General features: G+C 47.6%; 1 protein-coding gene across 2 annotated transcripts in view; it reads left to right on the forward strand.

The window, feature by feature from the left end:
• The window catches only part of ATP6V0E2 (ATPase H+ transporting V0 subunit e2), an 88695-nt gene that overhangs the window by 46681 nt on the left and 25500 nt on the right, over window positions 1–16514 (forward strand). For both annotated transcript variants that reach the window (XM_069611528.1, XM_069611527.1), the window contains exon 2: window positions 5929–5976. In XM_069611528.1, the coding sequence (XP_069467629.1) occupies window positions 5929–5976 (48 nt within the window). The remainder of the gene's footprint in view (window positions 1–5928; window positions 5977–16514) is intronic.

The following is a 16514-nucleotide window of genomic DNA, read 5'->3' on the forward strand; positions in this document are numbered from 1 at the left end:
TTGAGTACGTCGCGGAGGGGTGCCGTGGTCTCGGAAAACTTCGGTATGAAATTCGCATAGTACTCAGCCAGTCCAAGAAATGACCTCACTTCCTCTTTGCTGGTGGGTTCCGGTGCTTTAATGATTGCTTGCATGAGATTCTGTTTGGGACTGATTCCTTTTTCTGAAATCTTATACCCTAAGTATCCAACTTCTTTCACCCTGAACAAACATTTTTCATGACGTAATCGCACACCTGCTTCTTGTAGCTTGCTTAGGACAATTCTCAACGTGGCATCGTGCGTTTGCTCATCCTCCGCATACACGAGGATGTCATCCTGGAAGTACACCACATTTTTAACTTTCCGTAGCAAGACATCCATCATGCGTTGGAAGGCTGATGCTGCTGATGACAACCCGAATGGCATTTTGGTGAATTGGTATGTGCCAAATGGAGTGATGAATGCCGTGAGGGGTTTCAACTCTTCATGTAGCTGTATTTGGTGGTATGCATTCCTCATGTCCAGTTTCGAAAATATTTTGGCTTCTTTCATTAACAGAATGAGTTTGTTTATGCTTGGAAGGGGGTAATTATCTGTGATGACTTCCAAGTTTAAACTGCGCAGGTCTATGCACACTCTGAGTTCCTGTGATTGGGGTTTCTTTATAAGCACGACGGGGCTCAGCCATTCGGATGCTTCGATTTCTTCGATGACCCCCTCCGTTTTCATCTTTTCCAACTGACTTCTAAGGATGTCCCTTGCCGTGGCTGGTACTGGCCTCACGCGGTGCTTTACGGGGACTGCATTTCTTTTGAGCACTATTTTGTGCAGAAAACCCGTAATGTGCCTCGGCTCCTCCGAGAAAAGTGTTGGGTAGTCTTTTTTGACGACGGGTCCGCTCGTCACCCTAACCGACAGGACCTGATCTTCGATGCTGGGATCCAGTCTGATTTTTAGCTTGTCTTGGTCATCCCAACCTAGCACTGCTGGACCTTTGTGACTGAAGTAGACTCTGGTTGTGGTTTCCCTTCCTTTGAATTCCACTTTGCCCTTGATGTATCCTAACAGTTCGACTGACGCCCCTCCAAACACCGTGGGTTTATGCCTCGTCATTAACACTTGCACCTTTTCTTTTCCCACCATGTCTTTATAAGTCCGAAGGGGAATGATCGTTAGATCCGAACCTGAGTCTGCCATGACCCTTGTTTCCATGCCATCAATTTTGATCGTGCAGTGAGGCTTCTCTCTCCTTGCTCTTGTGCTGTTCACCATAATGACTGTGGGTCTTCCTTCATCTTCTGAGGAAGATTCTTTCTCCGTACTGCGATCTGCATTGAGACTGGAGACTTTCTTGTTTCTCCACCGACACACGATTGAGAAATGGCCAATACGTTTACATATGGAGCACTCCTTGTCTCTGGCTGGGCACTCCCTGTCGAACGCTAGGTGTTTCGTGCTGGTGCACCTATGACACTTGAGGGGTTCTTTCCTGCTCCCTCTCCCTTCTCTCGTGTCGGTTGCCGGCCTTTCTTTTTTTGCATGGAAGCCCACTGTTTGTATTTCAGCGGAACTCTGGGCCCCTGTAAGCTCCTTTCGTCTTCCCGCCGTTTCTTCGACTGCTCTGGCGATCTCAATTGCTTTCTCCAACTGCAGTTCCTTTTCAGCAATGAACTTATCTTGGACTTTCCGACTGTTAGTGTGAACGACCAACATATCACATATGAGGCTCTCTGCATTGTTGCCAAAACTACACAGCGCCGCTAGTTCCCTCAGTTTGGTGACGTAATCGTCAACTGGTTCAGACATTTCTTGCCTTCGAGTGTAAAACCGTATCCTGTGGAGCACTGTGTTCTCTTTACTGGCAAATCTTTTTATGATTCTCCTGACCGCCTCCTTGAAAACATCGTCATTGTCGCCAGCCACCTGTATCTGGGTGAGACTCTCGAATACTCTTTGTCCTTCTACTCCCAAGGCATTGAGTAGCATGGCCCTGCGCCTTGCCGCTGAGAACCCTGCTCCTCCTAGAGCCTCCACATATGTTGTGAATAGGGGTTGCCATTGTGGCCATGGGATGACAGGCCTACCTGGAGTTTGTAGAAAGGGTGGTGGTGGCGTTGCCCCTTGCATGATCCTCCGTGAATTCTGGTGGTGATCCTCGTCGCCAATTTATGTTGTAAACTGCTTATAATGAAGACAGGAGTCGCGGGGCTTGTCACGCTGTGTTCATTCTCTTATAGGTTTCATGCACAGTGCACGCCAAGTGCGTGCCTCAATAACAAATGCCAACGGGTCTAACGTGGCTTGGAGATGCAGCCGTAATGTCCGTGTCCATGAGTGTGGGCCGCAGGCCCCGTTCTCGGAGGAGCCGGCAGGACGCACCTTATCGCGTCCTTGGCTCTTCCCGTAATGCGCGTGGAGGGGGCGGAGCTATAGTTCGCGGTGAGATCTCGCGAGAGTGAGGGCTCTCGCGATATCTCTACACAGGTGTGATCCCTTGATGGGCTATTTTCAGCTGGCCGTGACCCTCCTTGCCTGATCGCGTGCATGCTTTGCTGTCAAGCTGAACCAGAGCGGATCCTGCAGCCAGCCGATCTACCGCCGCTGGTCTTTGACCGCCAGGCCTGGAAGCTTTGCTCGGGGAGGGGCTGGAAGATGAGATGAGTGCCCAGGGAATCCTGTAAAATACGTGACCAGGCCCAACTTTACTTTTACAGTGCTTTCAAAACAAGCCATCTCCATCTCGAAAAGACACAAAACAGAAACAATGTGGTTCTGTCTTGAGGAACTCATTGAAGCACGTTGAATGGCGTAAGCACATGAAAAAACAAGGCGCAGCTGAAACTTCGCCGTTTCATCGCAAGCGTTGATAGGTTGCCATATAACGCCATACACTGCTCCCAAACTCCCCTTTCTCCTTTATAGTACCAATGTTTTGGCGATATTTGGTGGCTAATGCAACCAAGAACCGCCAAAACCAAAAATGTCTATTCTTAAAAGGAAAGGGCAGTTAGTTTTATTAATTATCCTTCCAAGACTGGGGGGTCCAGGCGCCAGTTGTCTAAAAGGCATTACTTGGGTTTGAAAGTAAGTAACTTAAGCAATTAAGAGACATGGTAGACGGTAGAGCCTAAGCATGGGAGTGGGTGCTTCTACATTTCTTTGGTACAAGATCAAAACCATGAATGAGTTTCACAAGGGATAGGCAAAAAGCAAAAGTGTAGAAGGCACATCTAATAAGGTCATCCTTAATCAAATACACTATTGTATAAAACTATAGAGCCAGGAGAAACGTCATTATTTAGTGAAATAGGGGTAAAACTAAGAAATGAACAAAAGTAGTATCAGAAACGAACGAGTTGGGAGAGCTATAAGTAGAGTCAAAGCCATGTTTTTCTTTTTTTTTACAATAACTGCATTTGCAGGAGGAACACGTGAAGAATGTGTCCAGGATGATTTATTTCTCTACTGTCCTGTAATTACAGATGACAGAGTCACAGTTTTTGGGAAATGTATTCATGACCCGTATTTTGTTTCAACAGAAGCTTTCTGGCTTGGTGGTTTGAGTGGCCAGCAAATTGGTCTGTCACTTTCTGTGACTCGTTTCTGGCTCCACCATAATCTAGGATCACTCCACAATCGCAATGAATTAATTATGAATTGTAATCTGAATTTGATACGATTGTTGTATTATCACATTAATAGTATTGAAAGATATTTTACTTTGCTTTTAATTACATCTGCATAACTATTTTTAAACTGATACTATAAATGTGTATAATATTTAATTGTAACTAAATTGCACTAAAATAAAATAAATAATGTTAGGGATGCTGGCCATCAAGAGCCTTGGTATACCATGTCCGACGGTGTCCTTTTTGTCCTTGGGTGGTAGATAAGTGGCTTAGGTGGGCAAAGTAGCCCCCAGCAGGTCTCCTGAGAATCTTTGGAAAGCTGGCTGTAGCTTCATTGCAATGAACATAAAACCAGGAACAGATGAAAACAAAACGAATGCAATTAAAAACACTAAAATACAAAATGTAGAACCAGTAACAGCCCCCAATATCAGCAAAACTAAATGAACATAATCATATCTATTGGTCCTACCAGCGTTTCTCTCGCACGATACAAAGCAATCACTAAAAAGCCAGTGTACACTTTAGATAGCAAACAAACCTTGCCTCATCTGGCATGCAGCACACATTGCTGTGAGTGTATGGCACAATAGCAAGACTGCAGCAAGCTCCCGCTTTACTTTACGAGTGACCCTATAATTGGATAGCTCACAAGTATATGAGCATTACATTTAATGCTGTCAGCTCACTAGAGTTAATGGGAGGGCGCTGAGGGATCAGAAGAGAGTTACGCTTGTGTCGATTGTGTGGTGAGGAGGTGATGGAAAGTGCAAAACATCTGCTTCTTGAATTGCGATAGTTTAATTGTGGCTTGTCGAAAGTCCTTATGCGGCAGATAGTTTTTTTTTTCTGAGGTTTTATGGAAGGACTTCTATGCAGGGAATTATGTAATTTTAATTTTTCATTTGACTAAATGTTGGTGCTATATTGAACACATTCTTGAACTAGCCTTTTGTAAACTAATTGATGATTGTAACATACTTGTTCTTTCCTTTTAATAATAGTACACGTTTGTATCATTTTTAATCTGTGTGCGTCTAAAAAGCCTTAACATCCTTGATATTATACTAACTAAATAAAGCAACATTCAGGAGTCCATATGTCATGAAGATTCTCCAGATTCTGGAATGTAACCTGGTAGGACTAAGTCGGATTTGTGTAGTCCCTTCAGTCTCCTGTTGAAAGGGTTAGGACTATGCGTCGCTCCTCCTTATACTCAGTCATACCTGCATAGCCCAATAACCCCCTCTTCTCTACATGTTTGGATCACAGAGTCTGCATGCATGTAATGTTTATGAAGCACTACGGTTCTCTTCTCCTGCCTTCTTTATCGCTTAACCACCCGTGTGAATGATCCGCTAGATCTAGTGCTGCTCAGGAGTAGAGCTCTCCTGGATCCTGGGTCTGCACTCACCTGTAGCTGCAATCGATGTACCTGAAGAGTCCAGAGTAAAGCTAAAGTCTTTCTGATAGTTTTTGGAATCCTACCTGCTTATTGGACTACGCCTATATTTGGCTACAGTGTAGCACTACCATTCCCCCCCCTTCCATGTCTCCTCATGGAGGTGCATGATTTCAACTCTATTATTTGTGTAGTCTTACTATTCCCCTTCGCCCGTCCTTCCTATATGTTCATAGCTCGCATGGCTTAAATTCTGTAATATTTGTACATTATATAACTTTAGTTTAGTTTAATAGGTATACTGTTAATTCTTCACAAACACACACACACGTTATGCATAGTCCACTTGGGATTTCCAGAAACATGCATCGCTTTTCAAATTGTAATTTTAATTTTAAACAGTGTGGCAGTATGCCTTACTGTGTGTGCTTTTTAGAATTTAAAATAAATCACAATCACAGGTTTGAACGTGGGCAATAGTGAACAGAGACCCATCCATTCACTTTGTTTATATTAGGTTTTCCATTCATTTTGCATTCCTACAATTGGAGTCCTCTAGAATGTATGCCAAAATGCCATTCCCCAATAACTATGATTGTACTGGGCGCAAACAGTTACATTCCTTGAATCTTACTATAAAGTAGGAATTGCGATATGCACACCACTGGGTGATTTGTCACCCAGAAATTACAGTCTTTGAATTTTAATTTTAAAGTAGGAATTGTTTTACGTTATACACCACTGGGTGACGTGTCTCCAGGAAGTGGCATTCCGTGAATCTTGTTTTAAAGTAGGAAATGTTTTACAGTATACACACCACTAGGTGATTTGTCTCCAGGAGCTATTCTTAGCCCCTGCATATCAACTCTTTCCATCGATCCTTGTCATTTAATGCCTCTCTTGTTTCTTTCAGAGTGATCATCACGATGCTGGTGACTACGGCAGTGTGCTGCTATCTCTTGTAAGTACTACACATGTTTAGGACTGGGTGGAAAAGTAACACGACCTGAAACAAGGGTTGCATGCTTACATTTCATCATCCTATATTCAATACTTTCATATGTGTGGCTTGTGAAGATCCTACTATACATGTACTATCTACCCGCAAGCTTGTACACGCAATATGAGGCTTACATGTCATCATCCTGTTAGATACTTTCATATGTGTGGCTAGTGAAGATCCTACTATACATGTACTATCTACCCGCAAGCTTGTACACGCAATATGAGGCTTACATGTCATCATCCTATGTTAGATACTTTTATATGTGTGGCTTGTGACGAACCTACTGTACATGTACAATGTTCATTATAGATCTTTCTACCCGCAAGCTTTGACACGCAATATGAGGCTTCCATTTCAATTCAGCCTTTTGTCCGGTTGAGGTTAAAGTAGTGAGTATACAATGTGAGCACAATCTGTACAGTCTGTCCATGATTGATGTGTATGAATTTGATATTGTTCTATAGCCAAACAAATCTATAATTGTATATGATGGTTACAGACAATTTTAAAACTCAGTCTAAACCTCGCTGTTATGTTTGTGTCACAGATCGAGGTCCCAAAAGCCCTAGGGGAAGACACCACCACACTGTGACTACTAGCTGGGGCTGCCTTTCCTAATAATATTAGGGCCTGTATTCTATAAAATAGAAAAGGTGTACATTTCTAAATCTACTCCCAGGGGCACTGGCGAGGTGCACAAATCAAAGTCAACAATAGAAGAAGGTGCCTACAGTCCTCTCAGGATTGGCAGTTACATAGTACGAGGCTCATTGACTGGCTACTGCCAGCCAATAAACAGCACTCAGCTGTCCCCTCAATAAAGGCACCACAAGCAAAGTTCACAAAACTCTGCCTGTAGTAAAGCCTTCTCTTGCAGACATCCAAAGATCCCCCACCCCAGGAACCCTGGCAGCAATCCGGCGAAGCATCATCACAAACAGAGGAAGAGGACAGCCCAGCAACATTCTAAGATCATATTACAAGACCCAAGTCTCCCTTTATACAGTTAGCGATTTAGAAGCACTTCAATAAAATAACTGCATGTTTGCATGGTCATCGCTTCACAGATCATGCTCGCAAAGCACATGCTACTCTACAACAAAGCCTCAATGCAACCCATTCCCACAGCTTTTTTAGGTCTACAAGATCCAGTGTTTAACTCTGACAAGTTTATTGAAGTTCCTGCATCTCGCTCTGTGACTGCAACGATTTCACCATAACATCCTGCTCCCCTCATCAACTACAGCTGAGAACAGTGAAGACATAGAAATGTTAAAATGTCCTGGCTACAGCAGATCAAACAGTACTCTAAATTAAGAGTCACAGGTGACACTTTCCCTACTTGTCTTAATGGCAACTTCCTCAATGCCTTTTTCAACCGAGGCTCTTGTGACAAGGGGCTGTTTGGCGTCTCATAACTTGACTTCACAGGCCCCCTCCCTATAGAATGTTACATGATCTCGTTGCAGACCGAGAGTCTTGTTAAGGTGTAAAAGTAAAGTACTACTACTGCTGAACCCTCAGATGTGTACTTCACATTTCATCCAACTTAAGTACAACTGTCCGGAGAAGCTGCTCCCAACAAACCTGATTGGTGCACACTAACTGCATCATTTTAAATTAGCCATGTTTTCAGAGGATTCTTTTTGGGTAGTAGCACAGATCCTTGGTAAGGGGCTACTACTTCACTTCATAGCATTCCCACTAAAAGGAATGGTATTCAGCATCATTTTCTTTTCAAAACATTCAAGTAATCAGTGGCATTCTAGGGGAAATTGAGCTGACTATTAGCCCCCAAACTAGGCTAACAAATTGACTCCAGTCGGGCTCTGCGGGACACCATTTTAGAATTAATCTTTTCCACTGCATCAACTGTTACAAATGAGCAAGAACAGAGAGAATATTGAGAGTCTGACATTGTTCCGCTGACATTGTTCACTTCCTGTCTGAAAATAAACACAGAGCTACATTGTATCTTTACAGCAAACAATAGAACAACAAGACAACACAAGTAACTGTTACTTGTAAGCTTAAAGCACTCGCGCCCGGATACCTTCGTGTCTGGCGCGCGCTATAAATAAACAAACAATTTGTGTCCTTTTCTATCTTTCTGCAGGGTTATATTGTCTATTGGCACCCTGGGCGGGAAGTGCAGCCAATTAGGTTCTGCAGATCGCAGGCTGAAACAGTCCCCCCTCCCCCCCGCCGCAGCACCATCTTCCTTCCCCCTCCTGTTTTTTCTTCCCTATTTTCTAGCCCTCCACCCCACTTACCCGTGTGTTGTGGCAGCACCCACCTATTATCCCCCGTTCCAGCCCTTGGAACGGTGTAATAATGCCATGCTGTGTAGTGCAGTGATACAATGTGGCCCTGCGGGATGTAGTCTTCTCTAAACGATGTCAGGTCTCCAATAGAAAGGACTGTTTCAAGATTTAACTTTTCAAAAAAGAGCTTCTTGTCTCTTCCTGAACTCGGCAATTTGACAGCAGTGCTGACCAATTAAATGGTGCTGAAAATCAGTCCAAATATTCAGAAAAAGAAAGGAAAAAATTCCATAAATTCCTTGTTCTTTGCATCAATGACAAATTGCTCAAAGATAAGTATTCCTTTGCGGTCCGCTATTGCTCCATTTGAAAAGGCTTTTTTATTGGGAAACATTCTGCAGTTGGACTTTCCCAAAATCACATAATATCATAACATCTTGTAACAAAGAATCTGAGAACAGAAAAACTATGAAGGCTTCAGCATCATAACTCTGCAAATGGCTGTGCAGTTTTTCAGATATCTTTTGCACTTGGAAAAATCATGGTATGTGTGAGGTTAACGCCATACTCTTCTGCATGATCACATCTGTCTGAGTGATATTAGATGTAGGAAACACCTCTTTACCGATGCTCATAATGGTCTATCGCTATATTGGCGTGGTGCCATCAATGAGTTCATCATCACCTTACTTTACCATTGGTCTGTTTTTTCCACAGCAAATTACAATCTGCATTTCTAAGTGGGGCAGAAAAACGAACGTTGGTTAATTATGGTTCCCTTGTTTTAAAAATGAATGTCTGAGCTAGAAATATTTAGCTGCTTTCTAGAGAAACTTACATTCAAGCATGTTTTATTCAAATCAGGCCTTGGGATTAACTTTATTTCTGCTTATAAAGATTCCTCCAGATACTTTGGCAAACTGTTTCCTTGGTCCCGCCCCCAACTACAATTTGTGACCGGCTTTAAAGGAGTACTGTATTATCAAATTAGATTATTGTGTGAGCCAATTAACAGGACTGTTCTCCAGCATGGGTTCTGGCATGGATTCACATGCTCATGAATATTCCTCTTCGTCAGCAGTGATTGAAGTGTACGAAAAGAAGTAGTGAAACTATGTTCCCTACTGGCCTGCACCTCTCCCCACAGACCTCATTGCCGTGGTCCTTCCCATGCACAATAAAAACCCCAAAACACATGTACCTGCTCTTTAAGGAAACGTCCTGTGCAGTGCACTGAAAGTGCAAGTTTCAACTTCTTCCTACACTTTTATTTTAAAACGAAACCGTTCCAGAACGGTTTCTTTTTATAATAAAAGTATAGGAACGGTAAAACATAATTAAAAGAAATAGAGGAGCATCGCTCCCGACCACTCCCGCTCACTTCAACCACTGGTCGTCAGGCCGGGAATCCTCAGTAAAAGAAAAAACAGTTTCACTTTCACTTACAAACTGTATTTCTCCTTTAAACCAATCACTGTCCTCTGGGTCATACTGCCCCCATCCAATGACAGTCCTCTCACTAAGCCCCCCTCTGGCAGCCATCTTCATATTTTAACCGCACGCTTCAGTGTTGGAAGTCCTTGAGTTTTGCTCCGTGAGCTACTTCTTTGTTTTTTTCATTTTTTGATGAAACGATGTTCTATTTTTGTTCTAAAAAGAGCATGTGTGCTCTTTTCTCCAACTGCCGATAGCAGTGAACTTATGGTTCTTTAGTATCGTGCATGCAATGGATGGGGTTTGCAGAATAACTCTGAGTCCAAATAATCGAACCAACTCAGGAAGATGGCAAAGGTTGATGTTTTATTAACAATTATCTAAAACATGGGAGGTTACAACGGACATCAATGGACCTTCATTCAGTTCTTGACAAATTTCACATAAAACATCCTTATATACAAGAAATACATCAGCAGTGAGGTCATACTATGTGGCAAATAAGAAATACCTACAAAGGTTGTGATGCGTTCAACGGGAACATCTAAGTATAGTTTCTTAAAGGGCTGGGATTGTGATTGGCTGTCTACTGTCAGGTGGACAATTTATGCCTACTTCTAAAACATGTAATCTTCAGCACTATTAAGTACACGGTATATCATTGGCTCTCAAACTATAAGGCCCTTCGTTATACAGCCCTCTACAATTGGTTGGAAGTTTGTGCCATATCTGGAACATTCGGTTCACTTAGCAGCACATAAATTAATTCCCAAGTTCCAGGAGGTGGACTTGACTTTACCTCCCCACCCAATTAGCCGAACATCTCATCACCCATGCCTTCTGCCACGCAGATTATCTTTGAACTTGGCCTTGCAAAGTATCCTTGTCTGGGAATATAAGGGAGTAAAGGCTTTCACTATCGGTGTTCTAGGACTCCAAGCTCAACTCTATTTTCATCCTCAGCTCACGTGACAAGATACCATGATTCAGGTCTATTCTGCAGCAATTTCTGTTCAAAACTAATAAAAACCTATGTTAAAAAAATGTTTTAAATGAATAAAACTAGGCACTCTTGGTGTTCTTTCTTTGCTCCTCGATAAGGAATTATTCATCCTTCTAACGTTTATTGCTTTCAAGAATAGATAACCGACTTTGGCTATTTCTGTTTTGATGCCAGTTGAGACACCCCTGCCAGGCTCTTCCATGATCTCAGGTTCTTCTTACTGCACCATAATTATCTGCCTTTCCTCTCCATAGGTTTCAGCTTACTAAAATTCAAGACACCGATGTATAGCCAGCTTCTATGATCACTTAGTCTACTTGCGTTTCAGCAGCGTCTGTACAATCATTGAACGATTGAATTTCTATAGCACTTCGCATGCGTGCAATCTTCTTTTCTGCAAATGAAAGTTTACTCGATTCTTAACTTTGTCATCAGTTTCCGCAAGATCCATTCATTCTCTTCAGCCAGTATTCTCAGTGCGTCACGCTCGTCTCTTGTGACGTCACTAGCTTCTCTTTCTCTCTTTTTTATATTCCTTCAGGGAGTTCCTCCCTCAGATTGTTGTCTCTTCAGGGATACATTCGATAGGGTTTTCTCAGCGGATACCTTTTCTCAAACACTCGCTGCAGAATTGGCACAACTGCTGGTGTCAAACATGGCGCAGTCTCCGACTTCCAACATATAGGAGCCAGGGGGCGGGATTTCCTGCAGAGGCATGCAGCTTCTCCTCTACAGCAGGGATCTGTTCTCAGTGAATTTCAGCGCCCCTCGAGGGCAACGATCGTAAACGTTTCTTGGAAGTTTCCAGAAGGCCATTGGGCCTACTTCGCGCCCTCCGACCATGACGGAGGAGAAGAAGGAAGGAAGATCCCTCTTCAGGTTGTTTCTACGGAATGTGTTTGTGGAGGACAAACACCTACAATGCCTCTGTCTTCTTCCAGACCACAGGGAAGGAGAGTGCGAGATCTGCCTCAGCTTCTCCAAGAAGACGAAGAAGGATCGGCACCGTAGACTGGTGGCATGGCTGAATGCCAAGGCCTCTGCCCCGTGCTCCGAGCAGGGTCATGCCTCACCCAGGACCGGCCGGTCCGAGGAGCGGGCCTCTTAGTCCTTTGAGGGCGCCTCATCTGTGGGGGCCTAAGACAAGGCCAAGCACTGCAAGTCCGGTTCCATCGCGGTCGCCGCGCAATCGGGTCCTGCGATGAACAGGGCGCGCTCAACATCACCATCCGCCTCCATCACCAGCCAGCGATCAAACTTCTCCTCGAAAAGGAAATTGTCCAACCCGGCTAAACTGTGGGAGAAGCCTTAGAAGCCATGGATGGCGGAGAAGATGGCCGAACTGCCCAAGAAGGATCAAGCGCATCAGGAGAAGTCTTAGTCGATGATAGAGCTGGTGGCGGCTGCTCTCATGAAGGCGAAAGGGGCTGATCCCGTAAAGGTAACGCCCACAGGGCCGAAGGTGTCCCTGCTTCTGAGGTGAGAAACCGCTGCAGTGACTTTGTCAAAGTCTGCAGGCACGCCAGAGAAGAGGATGCCGTCTCCTGACCCCTCAGGGTGGAAAAAAGGGGGGAGGACAAGGAAGTCCCAGACCAGCCCCAGAGCGCATCCCAGGCCATGGACGTTTCGTCCACAGATGACAAGGACCTGGAGTCCTTACACACAGTCAACGGGGACATGGAGGAGGAGTACGACGTTGGCAATGCCGGCGAGGATAATGGCGCGGGGCCTAGTGTTACGATCATGCCATCTCAGGCGAGGGATGTATCTCTGGACATCCTGTCGACCCTCCACACTTTGGTGTTGGCGATCCAGGAGAGGATGCCGCAGGGTCCGGTTCCTATGGCCCCCCCCAGGCTCCCGGTCAGCCTCTGGCAACAAAGAGGAAGCTTTATCTGACCACGGCCACAGCGACAACCGATAACATCATCGCAGCGGGTGGTGGTTCTCCGCAGCCGAGGGCATCCACAGCGGATGAGGTGGGGTCATTCCATTCCTGCCTATGAGCTTTTTCAGCTTGTGCCAGAGGAAACCAAGAAGGAGGATTTCCTGTACCAGAGGCGCAAGGCCAAGAGGAAGACCGTCATGGTGGTGCCCCTTCTGGACGACGTGTGGGAGGAGGGCCTGGCCCTCTTGAAGAACCCTTGCATGGCTCCGGCCAAATGGGATAGACTGGAGAAGAAGTACCGGGTGCTGGAATACGCACCCAAGTGCCTGAGGTCACAACCATCGCCAGATTCAGTGGTGTCTGGAAGCTTTGCGGACAAGATCCCGCTTGATGAGGAGTTCCGTCAGGCAATATGGCTGTGGGCGTTTGCTCCAACATTTCCCGGGGCACAGGGTTTCAGAACCACCCATATCATGAAACGGTCACCACGGGCGCTTCCCTGGAGGGCTGGGAAACCAACACCAGACGTCTGCATACCAGAGGCCTGTGGCTGCAGGAGGAGAAGGATCTCCACATAAATATCCTGGAGCTAGGGGCAGTGTTCTGGGCCCTCAAGTCGTTCCTCCTGTCTCTGAAAGGCAACGTGGTGAGGATCTTCAGGGACAAAACCACCACGATGTTCTACATCAGGAAACAGGGGGGCACTAGATCCCCAGCGCTCCCAAAAGAGGCACAGGACTTGTGGCACTGGGCCATCGGACAGGGCATGTTCCTCTTCACCTGCCGGGAGTCAAGAACACCATCTCAGGGGGGCGTGGCTTGGAGCGCCATCGATGTGGCTGCTCCTCTAATGCCAGACAAATGAATCCCGCCGTATCATCCTAAAAAATGCAGCTTCCCGTGATCCTGTCGGACCCCAATAACATGTGGGGCCGTCTGAACACCTGGGGCACTGAAGGGCCAAAGATAATAGCATAACGCCCTTCCTGGACCAGCCTACACCTCCGGTTCCTCGCAGCGCCGGACGGCCACCAGAATACAAAATGGTGGGCGCCTTCATCCCGCGGACCCAGAGATGGCGCAGAGGGTGTCGAGGGTGGCCCCAACTCATGATGACCCCCGGGACAGCCACCCAGCTCTAGCGTACCCGATCCGAGGACCCGCAGCATCTGCCTCGTACCAGCACTGAGGGGGAAACACCCACCATTCGCCCCGGAGCGGAGATCGAGCTGCAGCCCCAGCGTCGACATAGGCGGACCGTGGCGCGGCCCCTCTTGCGAGGAGAACGCCCATCCAGGTGGGTCCTACGGGGGGGTGGGGGCCGTGGCACGTCTTGCCTGAGCCCCCGCCGGCGGGGATCTTGTTCTCCCCCTGGCGACGGGGCTACGGGCAGTGATTCTGGCTCCTCCCGGCTTCCCCCCCAACCCCCCTCCTCCTCCTCCCGTACACTGCCACGGGCTGCTCACGCTCCAAAGCGCAACCCACCGCTTGACAGGCTGGCCCAACTCCAGGGGCGCCCCGGCCCACCTGCCACCCGGCTCCACTCCCCTGGGACCATAGCTCTCCCCCTCTGCACTGAGCCAGTGAGAGCTAACTCAACATAAGGCCTGCGCCTTCCGACATCGGGGGCGCCCAGCACCACCCTCCCACCTGGAGCCTCTCCCCCCACATACCAAGAGTAGCGGAGGATCTGCCTTCTCCCAGCGGACTTGGGGGGGGGGGGGGCCCACGCCATCTCCACCACAACCCCGGGTGGCTCTGCCTGGGGGTCAGTGGGGACCCAGTGGCGCTCTCCTGGTAGACCAGACTCACCCCAACAAGCACCTCTATTTCGGTGGGCACCCCCTGCTACCCCGCACAAGACACATCCAGAGCCACCAGCGGTGGCCACAGCCCTGCAGGCCCCCCTGCGCCCTCCGCGGAGCCCACAATCATTGGCCCAGGCAGTGGGGACATTACGGTTGGCTCCTGAGGTCCTGTTCCTCCCGCAAGTCTTTTCTTCCTGAGGCGCCCCAGCCCATCTCCTCCCCCCTGAACTCTATTTGCTGTCTCCTGTAAAACCCTCGCTGGCGGAATCCAGACCCAACGCTCCCCAGCCCAAGGCAGCGCCTCCAAGGCAGAACACAAGGTGGAACAAGGCAGAACACAAGGCAGAACACAAACTTGCCGCCCCAGCACAGCATCCGCCCCACGCCTGGCACCATGTCCAAACAAGCAAAAGTGACCAAAAACGCGGACATAGCCACCATGCTGACGACCTCAGACAGGGGGGGGGAAGAAACCTGTACTTGCTGGACCCACCACCCAAGACCATCAAAAGGAGGGTGACCCCCCCTGTCACCAGAGGCGACTTACTAGCATTTATGGCGGACATCAAGGCCGAATTCAGAGCCTGCATGACAGAGCTTTCCACCAACCTGGAACAAACCAACAACAGAGTCACTGAGGTGGAGCAGAGACTGGGGGAGGTCGAGGACCACTTGCAGGCCGAAGCAACAACGCTGGGCGAAATCCAACAGTCAGTCAGAGCTCTTCAAGATAGGTGCGAAATTCTGGAGTTCAAACAGGAGGACTTGGAGAATAGTGCCTGCCGTAATAACCTCCGGATCCGAGGCGTTCCCACCTCAGTCTCGGACAAACAACTAGCGGAATATGTGGGAGATTTCTTCCAGGCCCTTCTCCCAGACCTAGACAAGCCCCTATTATAACTGGACCGCACCCACAGACTGCGCCCACGCCGGGGGGTGGAATAGGACCCCCCTCCAGACGTCATCATCAGGGTCCAATTTTACTCCACGAAAGAGGCCATATCCGCCATCAGTCGCTCAAAAGATGAGCTCACTTTTCTGGGCTTGCGCTTCCAGATCTACCAAGATCTCTCGCTCCTAACCCTTCAGAGGAGGAGAGCACTGCGACCCTTAGCCCTTTTTCTTCAAGAACGCCAGGTCCGGTATAGATGGCTCTTCCCAACAGCCTTGCAATTCTCATACAACGGCACCCTGCGGAGAATTGCCCATCTGGAGGATGCCAGCAAGATCATGCACCCTTCCTCCCTCATGGAGGCCGCCCCGGCGACCTCAGAGGCGACAGGAAACTGGGAGTCCACCCCTGCTCCACAGCCCAGACGGTCCGCTTGGTCGAGAGCTTCCCGAAACAACAGGAAGAGGTAAATGCCACACAGGCCCGACAACTGGAAGCAGCTCCACACAGTCAGTCTAGGGGCCTTACCCCCCTCTACAACAACCACCCGCCTTTTCCGACGCAGCCGAAGGCTACTACAGATCAATACGGCAGGCTTTACTCACGGCCCATGCCAAGGTACGCTCCACCTTTATGTCCTTGGAAATCCAAGTTACTTTGACTCAACTGGCCCCGTTGGCCAAGGATTCGGCCGCACTCACAATGTCGATCACCCCGCCAGTTAAAAAGTTAGCCCCCATTGGGGGCTTCCGTTAAAACCCCAAGAGCAGGACAAATCACACCTAACCTACACCCATGATGACATCTGACCGTCTTCCCTCCGGCCCTCTCCCACCGGAGCTCAATGCAGCTGGGTCCCCAACCCGAGAAGCTCAGACACTACAGTGCCTTTCGCGAAATGTTAATGGGCTGAACTCCCCTGCTAAACGCAAATCGATCCTACAGAAACTGCAGGATGAGGAAGCAGGGGTGGCGATGCTTCAAGAAACTCACCTCCTCCCAGCAGACTTTGGGCACCTACGTTCGTGTCTATACCCACATCAATTCTTCGCCTCGGGGGGATCTAAGAAGGGGGGCACGGCGATCCTCTTCAGAAAAGGCCTAAACCCCCAGATCTTGGACTCTATTGTATGCCCAGAGGGACGCTTCGTGGCAGTTAAATGCCTCTTGATGGGAGATCTGTATACCTTTGTCTCAGTTTACG

The sequence above is a fragment of the Ambystoma mexicanum genome, chromosome 8, assembly GCF_040938575.1.
Source record: "Ambystoma mexicanum isolate Mex_15411 chromosome 8, UKY_AmexF1_1, whole genome shotgun sequence".
Classification (NCBI taxonomy): Eukaryota; Metazoa; Chordata; class Amphibia; order Caudata; family Ambystomatidae; genus Ambystoma; species Ambystoma mexicanum.